Genomic DNA, 18723 nt, shown 5'->3' with positions numbered 1-18723 from the left:
ATTATATAATAAAATTATTAATTCATACAACACATATTTAACATTTTACTAAAATATTACTTTTACTTACTTCCATATCCCACTACTTCTATGACGTTGCACAAACCTACTTCCATATCCCACTACTTCTATGACGTTGCACCGGTTTGTGCAAATGCTAGTTCTATATACGATGTAGGGTTTCAGGGTCAGCGACAATGCTCTTTAACTTTTTAAAACATTTATATCTTAAAATGGGTTGTTATATCGGATGTAGGATTTCAGGTCTGCAGATATATCCTTCTCCGAGGGGTTTCAGGAGGGCCTCTTACGCCGCGCCCCCTTTTCAGGTAGACGCATTTGCAAATATTTGCATTGTGCTATTTTTCTTTCCAGGCGGCGGATTGACTTGATCGGTGCACGGACAAAGGTGCATTTTTGGATAACCGATGCGGCTGGTTCAGATCCTCATATGCAATCGGATAGAGGTGAGTCTAAGCCTTGATTTCTTTTGTCCCTCTCAACCCATATTCTCTTATCACGATGTCTTTTTTTTTTTGTATTTTCGCTTCACATTTTCCAGAAGAGGTGCTGCTTATATTTGCTTTCACAGACTCACAGTAGGCATATTTTTTCAATCTGTGTTTTTTTTGGCGCATTTATTGGCTTACATATCGATTGATGTTGATATATTTTCCCTCAATTTTTCTAATCTTTTATTTCATCCGAGTATAAAGAGATACATTCTGTAAATGCTTTAAGCTTCGAGAAATATCAGAACGAAAATATACATTCTTTGCTAAGCCTGAAGAAGGCATTGATATTGATTGAAGGGTCCTGTAACTTCCCTAAAATTCAGAATTCTTCTTTTGAGGCACTTGGATCATCTTCAGAATACTAACTGTCATAAGAATCCCCATTCGAGGATGCAGAAATATGTTCGTGTAAGATATGACAATCCTTGATTTCACTTCATAACCTTGAACCCTCAGCCAACTGTAGTCCTTCCTTCCTCAAGGTGTCTGCTTCACCCTTTAATTCTTTGTAGACATGTTCAAAGCACTCTGAAATAAAAACGGACAGAACGTTTGATTTCATCTTCTACTACTGCCATTCATCCAATTAATTACTAACAACTGATGAATTTAGTAACACTTGTTTAACAGATTCTTCTCCTACAGGAAAGTAGCACAATCTGAATTTAAAGGCTAATCGAAACTGTAATCTGAATGTCGTTTGAGCCTATAAACGGACACAGTTAGAAAACATGCACAGAACATGTAGATCACTATCGAGAACCCCTGTTAATGCTATTCCATTATCATTGAATAAAAAGCTGCATCACTAACATATCTCAGTGCAAAATGCACTGCCCCCTTCCAAGTATTAGAACTTGTGTTTTGTGGCAACCTGATGAACTTGCCTAGGCTGCACCATGTACTGAAAGTGTTGACTGCAAAACAAATGTTAGGCCTTGTGTTAACTAAGTACATGAGGAAACCTATCAATTCCCTGTATACAGATGTTCATCAAATCTGAATTAGAATCAGCAAAGTACAATGGATTTACTACCACAGGGGAGTAGCCATGGGTTTGCAGTACATCATTGAAATCTCATCAGAATTTCAATTGCATACACTGGAGTAGCCATGGGTTTGCAGTCCATCATTTGAAATCTTCTAAGAATTTCAATTACATACTTTTTCTGTCCAAGGAACACTTCACCTGCACTTTGCTACACCCCTAGAGCCAGCAAGTAGTGCTTCAAGTCATGACAAATTCTCTTGCCAATTTTTCCCTGCACCAGTTTGTGGATTCCTTTTAACTTCCTGTGAGTGTAATATTGTCTACATATGGGACTAAAACAAGCAGATTAGAATGATCTACCAAATTGTAAAAATTAGAATCTGCATCTGTCTCAGTGAAACCCAAATCTGAAAGTTACTCATCGATCTTGGAGTGCCATGCAAATGGTGCCTGTTTCAACTCATAAAGGGCCTACTTCAACTTGTAAACATGGGTCTCAAGCCTATTCACCTAAAAGCCTCTTGGTTGGTTTATTCATATAACTCCTTAATCAACCTATTAAGAAATGTTGTCTTTACATAAATTTGATATAAAATCCAATGGAAGATTGTTGTGAAAGACATAGTAAATCTGATAGAGGTATATTTAGTAACAAGAGCAAAAGTCTCCTCATAGTCAACTCCTTTTTAATGGGAGAACCGTCCAGCCACAAACCGAGCTTTGCAGTTTTATATGCTGCTATCTGGTGCATGCTTAACCATGCATAATTGTTGTAAGAAAAACTAGAGTCAAATATTGACTTCTCGACTAGTCTAGGCACTATCTCCTACCCATCATTCTTTAGGAGGAGATGTTTTCCTCCATCATGGCATTTTGCAGTACTTGCTTCCTTACTGCCGTTACTAGAAGGTTTTGTTTCAATAATGAAAGATATCAGTGCAACATAACTAGGGAAATTTTTAGGAGGGTGGCTTATTTGAAGGGAAGTAGTTGGAGCACCAACTTACTCTGTTGCCTCTTTTAATGTCTAGATTAGCCATCTAGGCTTTCTAGCTGAACTTGAAGGTAAAGAGGCACCCCTTGCACTTCCAAAAGCTTGCTGATCTAAGTATGTGTTTCATGATCTTTTTTATTTCTGTAGATCTGTTTTTGGGATACCAAGCTCTTCTGCCTCCATGGTCACTATTGGAGGTTCTTGAGACTTAGAGGACCATGCATTTTCTTCAAACTTGGTATCTCTGCTCACAACTACTTTATGTTGAGATGGAATGTATATTCTATAAGCTTTTGAGGTTTCACTCTAACCTACAAAAATGCCCTTCAAACTAGAAGGTTCCAACTTGGTCCTTTTCCCATCTGGAATATGAATGTAGATAGGACAACTGAAAAACTCAAAGATGTGTTACTTGAGGCTTTTGAATTCCTCCAGTCTTATCCTTCAAAATTCTGTGAGGATACCTATTCAAAATATAGACAATGATGAGACATGTTTATACACAGAGACACATGAGCAGAACTAGATCATGAATCAAGGCCCCAAACTACTGAGGGTTGTAGGGAACTATCAACATTTTCTTGATTCTTGATTTCATGCAAAAGGTATCAAACTCCTTTGGTTTTTGTGAATTAAGTCTAGGACTTCCTAGAAGAATCATCAATAAAATATTCATAGTAAATGTTACTTGATAAGGAAGTTGAAGAGATGGGCCCACATACATTTGAGTTGATTAGGTCAGAAACCCCTCTTGACCTATGTTTACTGCCAGGAAAACATCCTTTACATGCTGGCCAAGTGCACAACCTTTGCACACTCCTTTCTTCTCAGCCTTGAAGATTGGCAATGCCCACACCATGTTTTTCAAGATTGGCAACATTCACTAGTGCAAGTGACCTAGTCTCTTTTGTCAAAGCTCACACATGTTGTCACTATCATACCCTAAAGTTCTTATAGGATTCCCTTGCAATTTAGGATGAGGACTTGTTGATCTTCAAAGTTAGCCATATATGTAGGATCTATCATCACTGAAATTGGAAAGAGATTTTTAGTTAAGCTAGGTACATACAAAACATCATTAACTTAGTAAGCTTAAGGATATCACTTGATGGATCCCACTCTTGCAACTGGATATGTGGCATCATCACCAAGTTCTACTAAAGGTACTCTTGTTAGGGGTTGTATGTTTGCAGGCTCCACTGTCCACATACCAGTCTACATCAGACATGATGTCAGATGACAGGCATGAGACCATTGAGAAGTGTATCTCGAGATTGGATGAAAGCTCATCCACTTGAGCTGATGCTTTTGTACTCTTTACAAGTTTCTTTCCCTTCCCCTCCTTTTGATGACATTGGAAGCGAAGTGCCCAAACATTTGACACTTGAAGCACTTGATGTGGCTCAAGTCCTTCCTTCCCTGGTTACAAGAACCTGGCTTCTCTTTCTTCCCTTTTTAACCCTTCTTAGTTCCTCTTTTCTTGTTGCCCTTCTTTGTCTTACTAATGGGGACAACATTCTTCTCCTTCTAGTTGAAGTCATTCCATAGCCTCTTCAAAATGGGAAGTTTTAATTTTTTTTTGGCCTAGATGTCATAGCCAAAAAGTTTCCAAAAAGAACAGGACCTATTTAATCCAATGAGTACTAGCTTTTCACCCTTCACCTCCTCTCAATTGCTGCAAGCTGATCATGGAGATCAATAATCTTCATTAAGTAGGAAACTACAATATCCCTTTACTCATTTGCAGGGATTAAGCTTATTTCTTAGCAATGTCTTTTGTTTGTTGTTCTCACTCTGATAGAGTGACTAGAGCATCAAACATGTACTTTATTGTGGTCTTTTTGGTGATGTGAGGGATCTAATGATCCTTCATAGATTCAAGTATGACTCACTTGACCTTGGCCATCTTCTTTTTATGATTTACTAATTACACAGGTTTGGGAGGCTCTACAACCAGTTTCTCAATGAAGTTAGACAAATCCTACTCCAACAATATCTTTGTGCCTAGAGGCGCTCACCAGCTTGGTATGGAAGAGATGTTGTAATGTCGTGTCTTGATATGTAAACATTTTGACTCAGTCAAATTGCATAAAATGGAAATGAAATAAAATTAAAAAAAAATAAAATAAAAAATAAAATTAATAATTAAAATAAACTTGAGGTAAAATAGTCAATTTATTGTTGGTGGTTTTGACAACCCATGGTTTTGCTAATGGTATTCTTATGTAAGAATAATTTCTCACTCTAGATCCATCTTAACTCCAGATCTATCGAGTGTCGAGAGGGATCAAATCTATTGAGGTGCAAACCTCTTTTAGAGTGAAAAGAAATTTGATCCCGCCAAATGCTTGGAAGATCTGTAGTTAAGATGGATGCAGGCTGGTTACCTGAGACTTCCCTGGGATGAAGTTAAGAGGGACCTTCCAATCTGTCCATGTATTTGAGATTGACTGTAGCCATACTACTGCATTGGAATATCGCCTAAACGAAAGTTAAGACAGATCAACAGCCTAACAAAGAACCCGACAACTTGAAACTTCACTGTGCTTTTCTCAAGCATGGATCAAAGCATCCGATCCCTGGAGCCTCCTGACAGCTCCCTTTCATAGGTAGCAGTCCTACTATCTATTCAAGGATTTTTAGAATGTTTCAACAAACCTTTCTCTGATACCATTATGAATTTTTGTCTAACTCATTGTAAACAGATTCTTCTTCTAGTGGAAACTAACACTGTCTAAATTTAAAGGCTAATCAAAACTGCAATCTGAATCTCACTAAAATCTACAAACACAGTTGGAATACATACATTGGAACACACAGATCAATGTCAAAAACACCTGTTACTGCTATTCCAATACTGCTGAATAAAAATCTGCTAGAAAGGATTTTGTGTAAGAACTGAAACTAACCCTATTACAGATCCATACTCTCACTCTTTCTTATAAGTGACACCTAGGGTTTATAAAAATAGATATATTACTTAGATCTCTGGATCTGTGCTCTATCTAACTGATAAAAAATGAATTCAGAAAGACTGAAAAATAAAACAGAACTGACTCATCTAACTTTAGCACTTTATCTTTAACCTGAAGTATAATGATAAAATTATCTTATTCTTTTTATGGCTGGTCCATACATGCATGTGTGTGCCCTTATTGCTGGAATAGTAAAATTTGTGATGTGCTCCTACTGTCTATTTATTGCTGCATTCTCACCAACAGATCATTATGCTGTTTGGAATTTAATGCTGCATGGATTTGTGTAATGCTGCTGTAATATAAGGTGCCCAGATCTGCCATGTGTGCTCCAACCTAGTAGAAGATGATCTGGGGTACACTATCTAACAACAATGAGCCAACAAACACTGGTATTTTTTTAAATGCCACTGTGGGCTACTAGCTTTTAGAGTATTGTTAGGGAAATAAGCTTGGTGTAGTTATTTGATCCTCACCTAAATCTGTTTTAAATCTGATACAGTGAGAGTTATTGAGATAGAGAACACGTATGGCTTCCCTTTTTTGGGGGGTACCTTGACTAGCTCCATCAAAGTAATCCCCATGTTCCAGATTTGTCCATAGGAGCACGAATCAACTTTTTTTGTGTTGGGGTTGATGAAAAAGCTTTGAAGTTTGAGAAGATTGACTGACCTTGGAAGGCACATTGAAAGAGTTATATACCTGTCTTCAAAGATTTCAACATTTCTATCTTTCTAGATTCCCCATGATACTATTAGAGGAAGGCCTTTGAGGACTGAGTTTTGCTACCACTTTTTAGAGCACTCTTCAGCATAACCTCCTTGTCCACAGTCCTTTATCCTTGTCAAACCATCCAGATTTCCTTTATTAAGGACAGAATATCAGTAAGTGGTCTATGTTCTTTTCAACTCTTTTACACATGATACATTTGCTTGGACTTGATCCATTTATTCTCTTAAGAACTTCCTATGTGGGTGCTCTATTTAAGATTGCCAACTGCATGTAAATAATGAACTTTTGAAAGGTTCTTATCCAGATGCGCTTCCACCATGAGAGTGTGCATTCTGGTCTGTCCAGGGTACACGATTCTTATCCTAACTTTGGAGTGTAAATCCCCAAGGCTGGATTTTAGACCAGACATGTTCATCATCAGAGTCTTTTATATAGGCATGGAAAACTTTTGATTTGTTTATAAATCCTTTTGATTGAATATTTTCTTGGCGTTTGAGTCGTCTCTCTGTTTAGCGCTATTCCAATCCTGCTGGCAAATGGAGGAGTTTCCTGGTCCAGCTGCCTGGTCTAGATTGAAGAGAGTTTATCACTGCTTCTGGCAGCTTGTACTCAGTTCCGCTGCTTATCCATGGGTCTATACTGATCTTCGCCTTAGCCTCATTGCAAACCTTCCATGCCAGCAATCTGCCTATTAAAGGGAATGTTATAGTCAGTACTTTCAATAATATGGATGCATTGTTGATTGACTTGTTTGGGTTTCCAATCCAGTCTTCTGCTGAATTGGGCTCAATATATCTCTGAATGTGAATCTGATTCCAGAGGTCCTCTTTTGATATTAGTCTCCACATACACTTGGCTTTTAGGGCTTTCCCGAAGGAATGATATTCGATATGTAATGCATGTGGGATTTTGTATACTTTGTTTTCTTAGCAAAATATAGTCTTATATTATAAAAAACAGATCAAGTACTGTAATTGCTTTCTCTTTGCATCCATGCTAGAAGAGCCAACATATCAGATTGGGCATCATATTTGGAATGTCTCATGTCATTCTAAGGACAAAATCCACAACAGTGATAAGATTCAATGTTTGCTTTTATTTTTATTGTGCTCTTTCCAGCTTTGTGGCTGGAATGTGTTGTAGGTCCAATTGAATCTGTATTGAGTTCAACCTGATTGTACAATGTATTTTTCTAACTTTCTACAAACGTGTTGTTTATATCTAGTATAAGCAGATGGGGGATAGACTCATGGAGTACTAGGCTTGTGCAGTTACATCCTGTAATTAATCTATTAAGATTGGTTCTGGTCTCCTTAAGTCCATATCCAGATGGGTCATGAGGGGAATGCAGAAGTTGATTTTGTATTCTTATCGGCACTGGGTCATAGATCCCACGATCCTTCATTTAATGTCTAGTTTTTGTCAATAATTAGGTTCTGTTCTTTAGATACTCCAATCTTTAGTTTTAACTTTTAATGTTTAGTGTTCTTTTATGGTGATTATTTTTTAGTATTTAGATCCTGTAATGATCCTTCTACTATGATTGGTTCTTTTAAAATTCTTTTCTAAATCCTTTTCTAAATCCTTGATGTCAAAGGAACACAATTTCGTTATCGAGTCAGGCAAGTCTTTGTTCATTGGAATTAAAAACATTTAACGGAAATGAGAGTGCTACCAGGAAAAAATTTAGATAATACAGTTCTGTAGTTTGATGCTACAACAAATTTTGTTTGGGAGTAGTCTACCTAGGCGGTAGAATGGCCCGGTTTCCGGTGCCGCCCTGAAAAATCTCCGACTCCGGCCACCGGTAATTTCTCCGCTCCGCCCAGCTCCGCCACCCTTAGCGACCTCCGCCCAGCTCGGCCACCGTCGAACACTGACAGGTTCTGACATACATTCTGATTTCCATAGCGTCTTGCCGCCGGGAAGTGGAATTTGAATTTGGAAACAACCCGCCTTCTGCTCCCTCACCAATTCGACCCAGCATCCCTTGCAGTTCACCAGGTAACCAGATCATTTTGGAAACCCGGCTCCGCTTTCTGCCCTATGCTTTCTACGCTGTAGGGATCAGTTGCGTGCTCAACGTTTGGGGTTTAGAAAATTTACTCGCGGGACAATTTGCATTCGATTCTCTTGAAAAATGTACTCTGCGTTGTAATAGCTCTCTCCATCGATAAATGTTTGCAATTGGAACATACACAAACATGACATCGACCAATATGTGCAGACGATATGTTCAATTGCTTATCCCCTTCCTCGCGGAGGGTACTCTTCTTATTTGGAAATAAGGCGCGCAACTACCTACTCAACCAAAAATTGCTTCACAGAGACTGCAGACAGCGAGAAAGGATGCTACTTTTCTCGAGCATACGATCTCGCAAGGTTACTTTGCCATTACAAATGTGAACTCTGCTACAGTTATGGCTAAAACATTTGCATCCAGGGTGATGGGATTTGGATTCACTGAAATGGCGAAATCTTCGAGATTTGAAGTGAAAAATTTGAGTACCGGGTTTAGTGGTTCTCAGCATGAACATGAGTCTAACCCAGCAACTCAGCGAGAGGATGGAGCTGCCAGAAACAAAGTCACTAGCTAGACAAAGCACGGAAAAACAATTAGAGGGAAGCCAGAGTGAATCCAAGGTCAAAATAGGCTCAGAAACTGGAGGGTTTTCTGCAATAACCAATTGCAAACAACAAGAAGTAGAATGGAATAAAGTCATGAGAATGTGGGAGGCCCATTCGGAGGGACACATTAGGTTATCCAATGAACAGATGACAGTTCTGAATGCCGATTCAAGAGGGGAATATGTGTTTCTTACAGGCTGTTGAGTGGGTTAATGGGCCAGATTGTTGATTTTGTTAGGGATGATATGCAGTTGAGAGCTATTAGTCCAACAGGGTTCTGGCCAAAGGTGAGATTTCTATATGGGGTCGAAAGGATTATCACATCAGAATCCTGACATGTTTATGAAGGTGAAGTGAAAGTGGCTACCCGAACACAGGTGCCATTAATTTTAGGATGGACTATTACTGTGCACAAGTGCCAAGGGATGACATTGGAGAGGTTGGAGACAAATCTTCAGGCATTTGATTATGGCATGGGATATGTAGCTCTTTCCCGCGTGAAGAGTTTAGATCGGCCGAGGTTTACAAGATTTAAACCATCTAAGATCAAAGCACACCCAAAGGTGCTTGATTTCTATCAGAAACTTACCAGCAGTGGGGGGCTACATCGATGATAAAGAAACGAAACGAATTCCCTACCCAGACTTCACAGTTTTGGTGACATTATTAGCCTTCACACATCTCCAGTAATTTGACTTGGGTTTCAATATTTATTTGTGATAGGGAGATGGTAGTATTATAGGAGCTATCTACTTGAATCTGGTTGAACATCCTACTGTATATCGATCTCAATTTGACAGAGAAGTTGTTTTCTTAAAACCTGAGAAGTACAGTAATGACTGAGTTATCAAGAAGATAAACTTTTGCAATCTGGTAATGTTATTATGGATTTTGGTTCGATGTTCAAACACTATGTTAAAGATATATATCAGTTATAATTAATCTTAGAGTATTAAGTTTCTAGTCCAACGATCAGAAAGTAGGAAGGCATGAATGTTACTGTCCCCTATTTTTGGTTATATGCGAGAGTATTTGATATTATGTTACATTTTGTTTACATAGGCGTATGGCATTGTCACTAGACCTGATTATTGCACCGTATTAACTAATTACCACACCTTATTATTGCATCATATTAACTTATTTTTCATAAATATACAAGGTAGAACGACTTTTTTCGGAGGAAAAAAACACTGATTTTATTATAAAATAAAAACCAGTACATGTGCATTGTATCTTCATGCAATTAGCAAAAATTAGTTCACTATGTAATAATTGCCATATATGTCATTTGTCAAAACTATGAAACAGAAATCCCCTTCAAATATCATTGATTTTTATATTCTCTCTTCTGATATGCATAATAAGTTTCTAAGATTATCTATCCATATACTTTCATTAGCATATATTTGTGTTGTCTGAAAATACCAAAAAACATAAAGGGTATGTTGCTCTGACCAAAAGTGTCACGGAAGGCTGAGCAGTCCCTCATCCCATGTAGTGTTGTCCACTGTGTATCTGTATTTCATGATTCCATAGGGCTCTCCAATGTAATCATTTGACAATTTATCTACCCCATGTTGACTTCTATATAGATGTGAGTGATAGTATATACTGTGAATGATCCCAATATGTGCTTGATCCTCTTTATCCAACCAGATAGTATGAGGATCAAAATCTGAATGTCCCATAATTCCATGACCTGATTTTGCCTAACTGTTCTTGTATGGGCTAATGTCGGTACGGTTTACCATTCTCTCTGTCTTCTATCTCAAAGCAAATTTCTAAGAGAGAGTGATTAAGAGAGTGCCCTGTATTACAATGACTCCAATAAATGAATTCCCATAAGCAATTGGAGCAGACCTTCCAAGACATGGTGAAAATGTTGGTGACTCATGAACATGGAGTTACGCCTTTACCAAACACTTCACAAACTCAAAATAAACAATGTGAATGTTGTTATTTGAAAACACCTGTTATGATTTTTGACAAACGTGAAAAGCATCTTCATCAATATATCAATTAGAATCGGTAATATAGAATAGACTAATTACCCCAATTTTTTTGTCTGTTGCACCATGATCTTGGGGTTGAGATTTGAGATTTGTCATTGCTATAATGATGACCCAGTTTCAAATCCCAACAATCATAGAGCCATGGAAATTGATAGGTAACATTCATTCAAAACATGTTTATCCCTTTGTATATTGGTAACCATAAGGTCCAATAGCATTATGAATCTAAATCAAATAACGAGGTCCAAAGTCATCAAATGTCGGGTTATCCATTGTTGGCAGGGTGCCAATAAGCATTACCACTCTCTGTTTATGTATGTGTGACTATGAGGTAGTATGTTGATTATGAGGTATGTAGCTTTATGATTCCATGTCTAGGAAATTACTTTCATTCATTCAGGAAGAGACCGTCCAATAGCATTATGAATCTAAATCAAACAACGAGGTCCAAAGTCATCAACTGTCGGGTTATCCATTGTTGGCATGGTGCCAATAAGCATTACCACTCTGTTTATGTATGTGTGACTATGAGGCAGTAAGTAGTTTTATGGTTGTTCATGTATGTGTGATTATGAGGTATGTAGCGTTATGATTCCATGTCTAGGAAATAACTTTATTTCATTCAGGAAGAGACCGGTCCAAAGTCATCAAATGTCAGGTTATCCATTGTTGGCATGGTGTCAATAAGCATTACCACTCTGTTTATTTATGTGTGACTATGAGGTAGTATGTAGCTTTATGGTTGTTCATGTATGTGTCATTATGAGGTGTGTAGCTTTATGATTCCATGTCTAGTTAGGAAATTACTTTCCTTCCCTCAGGAAGGAGGTCTGTGCCAATTTTGTGACTATGAGGTAGTATGTAGCTTTATGGTTGTTCATGTATGCATGATTATGAGGTATGTAGCTTTATGATTCCATGTCTAATTAGAAATTTCTTTCATTCACTCAGGAAGGAGGTCTCTGTCAATTTTGTGACACTATGAGGTAGTATGTAGCTTTATGGTTGTTCATGTATGTGTGATTATGAGGTATGTAGCTTTATGATTCCATGTCTAGTTAGGAAATTTCTTTCATTCACTCAGGAAGGAGGTCTCTGTCAATTTTGTGACTATAAGGTATTATGTAGCTTTATGGTTGTTCATGTATGTGTGATTATGAGGTATGTAGCTTTATGATTCCATGTCTAGTTAGGAAATTTCTTTCATTCACTCAAGATGGAGGTCTCTGTCAATTTTGTGACTATGAGTTAGTACGTAGCTTTATGGTTGTTCATGTATGTGTGATTATGAGGTATGTAGCTTTATGATTCCATGTCTAGTTATGAAAGCATGCATTTTTTACTATAAATATCCGGCAAGACCTGGTACAAAGCATAAAATAACACACATTTGTGCTGGAAGCCCTGGTTTTTTAGCAGAACTGAATTCATTCATTGGAAAGAAACAAAATGAAAATTAATAAAGTAGCTGCTGTCACAATTCAGTCCGTCCTTATTTGTATCTTGAGAAAAGAATTGGAGGTGCAGTTGGGCTTTTAATGGATGGATATCTTCTCTGAGAAACTTTCCCATCAATTTGACTCTTCTTTTGAGATCCATAATTACAGAAACAACGAACCTCTACATCATAATAGTAATGCTCATTGCATCAACCCAAGAAAGAGATTAACAATTTTCCATTGAGGACACCTGTATTGGGTATTTACAAGGAAGAAGAAACATAATTATAATAAATCAGATCTCTTTATCACTCACACACAACACACCAACACCATCAAAAGTTAGCCTGAGGCTGCTGATGCCCAAAAGAGACACACTTCCATTTCAGAAGATTGTAGCCCTGAAAGATTTTCAACCTTTTCAAGCCTTCAATTCCAGACTGGTAACATCAGATGAGATCCCAATTTCAGCATTGAAGAAGAAATTTCAAGCCATGTGACAAGATCTTCACACTTAAAGACAAAGGGAAAGCCAGAAGGCTACTGTACATCTCATCTAAGCTCTGTGCAATTTCTTCAGACTCTCATATACAGCTGTAATTGGCAGCAACCTCATATGAGGCCCAATTTTTCAATGGTAAATATGCTGCTCACCCCAAGAGGGGTATTAGGGATCATAAGAAACCTTGTGGGTAGTAATGGATCTCTGTGAGGAACTTTTGGCACAATGAATTCATTGCACCCAAAAGTAGAGAGTCCCTAAAAAAGGCCAAACCACCTGTTGTTTTTCCTTAGAGCTCACATAATCTTCTTGTCTTCTAAACCACCAAATAAAATTGAAATTAAAATTGAGCTTCCAATGCTCTGATCTAACAATCAACTCAATCCATCAGAGAGCAGCAACCTCAGAAATACTCTCCAAATGGGGTCTCCACACACCGACGCGGCTCATCCTCCTGCTATGCCTACCAGACCTGCTGCTCTCATGGTGGGCCTTCTCAGACAACACATCTGCCAAATAATGCTTAGAGATTACAAGCTTTGTGACCGACCCACATTGCTTGATCCAGATTGAAGCACCATCCCCTTTTTTAGACTCACTTGGATTTGCATCTCCATCTGGGGCAACAGCAGATGCAGATTGTTCCCTTCTGCCCCTCCTACTTGACGCCCTTTTGCTTGATGAAGGGCATCTCCCTCTCTCCTAGTGTATATCTACTCCTATTTTTCTAGACCACCTATTTTTCTCTCCATAGTACACAACCCTATGTTTGACGAAATGCCTGAGAAGATTTCACTGCCTTTTCTTTGTTCTAAGGCAATGAAATCTTCTCAGGCATTTCGTCAAACATTTCGTCAGTATATATATGAAAAATAAGTTATATGATGCAATAATAAGGTGTGGTAATTAGTTAATATGATGCAATAATCAGGTCTGGTGACAATGCCATACGCCTATGTAAACAAAATGTAACATAATATCAAATACTCTCGCATATAACCAAAAATAGGGGACAGTAACATTTCTGCCTTCCTACTTTCTGATCGTTGGACTAGAAACTTAATACTCTAAGATTAATTATAACTGATATATATCTTTAACATAGTGTTTGAACATCGAACCAAAATCCATAATAACATTACCAGATTGCAAAATTTTATCTTCTTGATAACTCAGTCATTACTGTACTTCTCAGGTTTTAAGAAAACAACTTCTCTGTCAAATTGAGATCGATATACAGTAGGATGTTCAACCAGATTCAAGTAGATAGCTTCTATAATACTACCATCTCCCTATCACAAATAAATATTTAAACCCAAGTCAAATTACTGGAGATGTGTGAAGGCTAATAATGTCACCAAAACTGTGAAGTCTGGGTAGGGGATTCGTTTCGTTTCTTTATCATCGATGTAGCCCCCCACTGCTGGTAAGTTTCTGATAGAAATCAAGCACCTTTGGGTGTGCTTTGATCTTAGATGGTTTAAATCTTGTAAACCTCGGCCGATCTAAACTCTTCACGCGGGAAAGAGCTACATATCCCATGCCATAATCAAATGCCTGAAGATTTGTCTCCAACCTCTCCAATGTCATCCCTTGGCACTTGTGCACAGTAATAGTCCATCCTAAAATTAATGGCACCTGTGTTCGGGTAGCCACTTTCACTTCACCTTCATAAACATGTCAGGATTCTGATGTGATAATCCTTTCGACCCCATATAGAAATCTCAACTTTGGCCAGAACCCTGTTGGACTAATAGCTCTCAACTGCATATCATCCCTAACAAAATCAACAATCTGGCCCATTAACCCACTCAACAGCCTATAAGAAACACATATTCCCCTCTTGAAACGGCATTCAGAACTATCATCTGTTCATTGGATAACCTAATGTGTCCCTCCGAATGGGCCTCCCACATTCTCATGACTTTATTCCATTCTACTTCTTGTTGTTTGCAATTGGTTATTGCAGAAAGCCCTCCAGTTTCTGAGCCTATTTTGACCTTGGATTCACTCTGGCTTCCCTCTGATTGTTTTTCCATGCTCTGTCGAGCTAGTGACTTTGTTTCTGGTAGCTCCATCCTCTCGCTGAGTTGCTGGGTTAGACTCATGTTCATGCTGAGAACCACTAAACCCGGTACCTAATTTTTCACTTCAAATCTCGAAGATTTTGCCATTTCAGTGAATCCAAACCCCATCACCCTGGATGCAAATGTTTTAGCCATAACTGTAGCAGAGTGCACATTTGTAACCCCAAACGTTGAGCACGCAACTGATCCCTACAGTGTAGAAAGCATAGGGCAGAAAGCGGAGACGGTTTTCCAAAATGATTTGGTTACCTGGTGAACTGCAAGGGATGCTGGGTCGAATTGGTGAGGGAGCAGAAGGCGGGTTGTTTCCAAATTCAAATTCCACTTCCAGGCAGCAAGACGCTATGGAAATCAGAATGTATGTCAGAACCTGTCAGTGTTCGACGGTGGCCGAGCTGGGCGGAGGTCGCTAAGGGTGGCAGAGCTGGGGGGAGCGGAGAAATTACCGGTGGCCGGAGTTGGAGATTTTTCTTGGCGGTATCGGAAACCGGGCCATTCTACCGCCTAGGTAGACTACTCCATTTTGTTTGTGCTGTCACTGCCTTGTTTGGTTATTGGTATCAATTCTACTTTGGTACTGCATTTAGATACTTCAAGCTACATCATTTCCACATAAGATTGATAGGAATTCGACTATGTAGTGATTATAAAAAACACTGTTGTTTATCTATCCTATTTTAGTACTACCACACGACTTGCAATTGTGCTAAACATAAAATACGAAATAGTTAAAATTTTGATCCATTTTTTGCTTTTGTAAGAAAACAATAGTTTATTTTAACCAGTGTTCCATGAGGATGTGTCCCCTATGGTGGGGTGCACGTATCCACACTTCCCACACACCTAGGATGGGAAGATGCTCAGGGACACGTTTCCCCACTCCCCCTTTTAGGGAGACACAGGGAGACGCAGGGGGAAACGTTTCCCTACTGTGGGGATGTGTTTCCCCAGAAGGGGTGCTTCTGGGCAGCTCCCCTAAAAAAGGGCTAGGTGCTCCCCCTTAATTTTGCTTGAAACAATAATTTATGAGTGGGAAAGCTCAACATTCAACCCTAGGGCCCTATTAATTGACTTAGGATGTTTGAGAGTGGTTCTGACCTCATTTTATTTCATATGGAGAAAGTAAATTTCAGATTCCACTCAAAATGCATCAGACATAACAATTTTTAGGATTTCAGGAATGAGCGAATTGCGATGTTTCCATTGGGCTCTATTATATATAAGGGTTTGGAACTACCATTTAATCAAGAGCACCAAGCCCAAAAGCACCCCTTTTGAGGGGGGCCATGTTCTGCTTAATTTTTTTTCTAGTAACTGTTGTAATATAGAAATTAAAAAAAAATTATAAAACAACCATAAAAAAAATTTAAAATTAAAAAGAACAACACATAACAAATATCAAAACCTAAACTAATTTGTAATCTCTAACTCACTCATTCGAGTTACCAAGCTTATGTCTACTCAGCTTGCTACGCAGCACTATTTGACTTACCAGTTAACTGTTGCACCTCCTCCTCCATGGCACTCCTAAAATGCTCATTGGCCATTTTTAATCGTCAGTTTTAACTTTCGAGTCTTGACTTTAGATATGGATGACCTTAGACTGATTCTTTGACTTTCACTCTTTACTTTTTTTGATTTTGAGTTATATCAATTTACTATTCCAATCTTCAGGCTTAAGTATCTACTATAGTCTATTTTGGTTAGTACTAATTAGATTCTAGAATCACGAATTTAAATTTTAAATCAATTTAGAATCTAGAATGATGAATTTAATTTTTAAATAAATTTAGATTCTAGAATGTTGAATAATGAATGATGAATATGGATCAATCTAGTTCATTATTGAATCTCGTGGTGTATGAATGAATGATGTATGTATTAGTATGAATGATGAGTATGGATCAGTTTATTTCATTATTTAATTCAATCATGTACGAATCAATGTATTTATGCTTTCATTATTGAATATATATATATATATATATATATATATATATATATATATATATATATATATATATATATATATATATATATTAAAAAAATTATATACCCCCATATCCCCCTGCCCCCTAATTTTACCTAAAATTTGAGGGTACTCTCACACGCCCCCCCTGTGCATCACCCCAGACATGCATCTCCCTATCCTGGAGTCTTGGTGGAACATTAGTTTTAACTTGCCAACATAGACGGGTTGAAAATAAAGTATGACTACATATTGAAATATGACCATGCCCTTCAAATTTGATGCCAGGTTGAAGAAGTATTTTAGGAAAAGTATTTTGAAGTGTGTTCTAGTGTTTGCCTTTTAGAAAATGTTAATCTTTTTTCAAGCTTTCTTTTCAGTTCTTATAACTGATTTGTTTGTTTTACTTTAATGGTTTATTTATAATAGTTAAAAAGGCTTACGAGATTTAATGGAAACCTTTTATACCCACACCAGATATGCCAAAAATACCTTAGACGTGTGAATGCCAATTTTGATGCACCGTTCATATTGTGCAGTTGTGATGTTTTTTGTTAACAATTATGCTAAATAGCTTTGTGTCGAATGATGCAGGTACCTTCAAGACAATTTATACCACATACGGGAATCACATGAGATGGATCTAGATTTGAAGATAGAATTCTTCAAACATGTTAACTAATGCATTCAACTGTCCAATGTTCTTAGGTAGCGGTCTTGTAAGATTTCTTCTGACAATATCTGGTAACAAGAGTATTATTGTAATCATTAAAATGTTATAAATAAGATATATGAAATAAAAATTCAGGTATTGAATTTTTCATTAAACATTATTTAGAATGTATTAATACTTATAAGTATCTTAGACATGTATTTGTGTGAAAATAAATTGAATTGGTTTATGTTTAAGGACAAGGCATCCAAGGCTAGGTTAACCAAGACAAAAGTCACTCATCGTAGTGGCCAGAAAGGTTTAAAAGCACTGATAACAACCTTTGTAAGTATATTAAACATGTGATATTTTTTAAATAAATTTTGTACTAGAAGAAAGTCATTGTTATCTAATTTCTCCCTATTTACTGATTGATAGGAACTAAAATATGGAAGACCTCCAAATCATTTGGAAAAGGAGGTGCTGCAGCAAAAGAGATGGGTTGAATTTGTTGTTTGGATGGACTCTATGGTATGTAATCTTAGTTGGATTTCCAATATACTTTTAAACCATATTTTCATTTTATTTTTTAGTACTATTAGATATTATATCTTACCTCATTTTATGGTTAACATTGTATAACAAAAACATGTGTTGTGTTATGTAATTAATACTAACATGTAATATTGATTTTTTTTGTCAGAATGCTATAGGTAATGATTGCCAAGACGATGATCCAAATTATGTTCAACATATATCAGGAGATGATGAGGATGAGGATGAGGATGATGGTGGTGAAGGAGGAGATGATGATGATAGTTGCGGTGTTGGTGATGATGTGGATCAGAGTAATGAGGATGGTCAAGATGATCATGAGGATGATCTTGGTGGTGGTAGCTAGGCATGCACATGCATTGTTTTTTATGAAGAAATTATTGTGTAGAATGACATTGTTATGTTTAGATGGGTGTTGTGAATTTACCCTATATCAATGAGACATTTTGATTTTGTAATCATACGATGAGTTTGATTTATGTATGTTGTTAATTTATCGTAGAATAACGATATTCATGAAATATTTTGATTTGTTAATCATATTTGAATTTTACTTGTTTTGATTAAAAATAATACTGATTTTATTAGTATTATGTTGCTATTTTATACATGTTTTGAAAATTGTTAATGACACATTGTTATTTTTTTGGATGGATGTTGTCAATTTCT

General features: G+C 37.3%; 1 protein-coding gene across 1 annotated transcript; it reads left to right on the top strand.

The window, feature by feature from the left end:
* Positions 1-274: 274 nt before the first annotated feature.
* On the top strand, positions 275-18551 carry LOC149239960 (uncharacterized). The gene is made up of 6 exons (XM_089373591.1): positions 275-467; positions 11802-11880; positions 17442-17566; positions 17758-17844; positions 17938-18030; positions 18203-18551. Exons 3-6 carry the CDS (start codon positions 17519-17521, stop codon positions 18398-18400), a joined length of 426 nt encoding a protein of 141 aa, XP_089229717.1. The 5' UTR covers positions 275-467; positions 11802-11880; positions 17442-17518; the 3' UTR covers positions 18401-18551.
* The last annotated feature ends 172 nt before the right edge of the window (positions 18552-18723 follow it).

Source organism: Pinus tabuliformis, chromosome 8 (genome assembly GCF_031772625.1).
Source record: "Pinus tabuliformis cultivar Carrire ecotype Pingquan chromosome 8, CPIR1, whole genome shotgun sequence".
NCBI lineage: Eukaryota > Viridiplantae > Streptophyta > Pinopsida > Pinales > Pinaceae > Pinus > Pinus tabuliformis.
Note: the sequence above shows the minus strand (reverse complement) of the source record. Positions and strands in the feature narration are given on the sequence as shown.

What these genes read in the sequence shown, in the direction of transcription:
- LOC149239960 (XM_089373591.1), top strand. Translation starts at nt 17,519, where the DNA reads ATGTTAACTAATGCATTCAACTGTCCAATGTTCTTAGGTAGCGGTCTT. An exon ending in AAGCACTGATAACAACCTTT is followed by an intron (nt 17,845 to 17,937) that starts GTAAGTATATTA and finishes ACTGATTGATAG; the next exon opens with GAACTAAAATATGGAAGACC. An exon ending in TTGTTTGGATGGACTCTATG is followed by an intron (nt 18,031 to 18,202) that starts GTATGTAATCTT and finishes TTTTTTTGTCAG; the next exon opens with AATGCTATAGGTAATGATTG.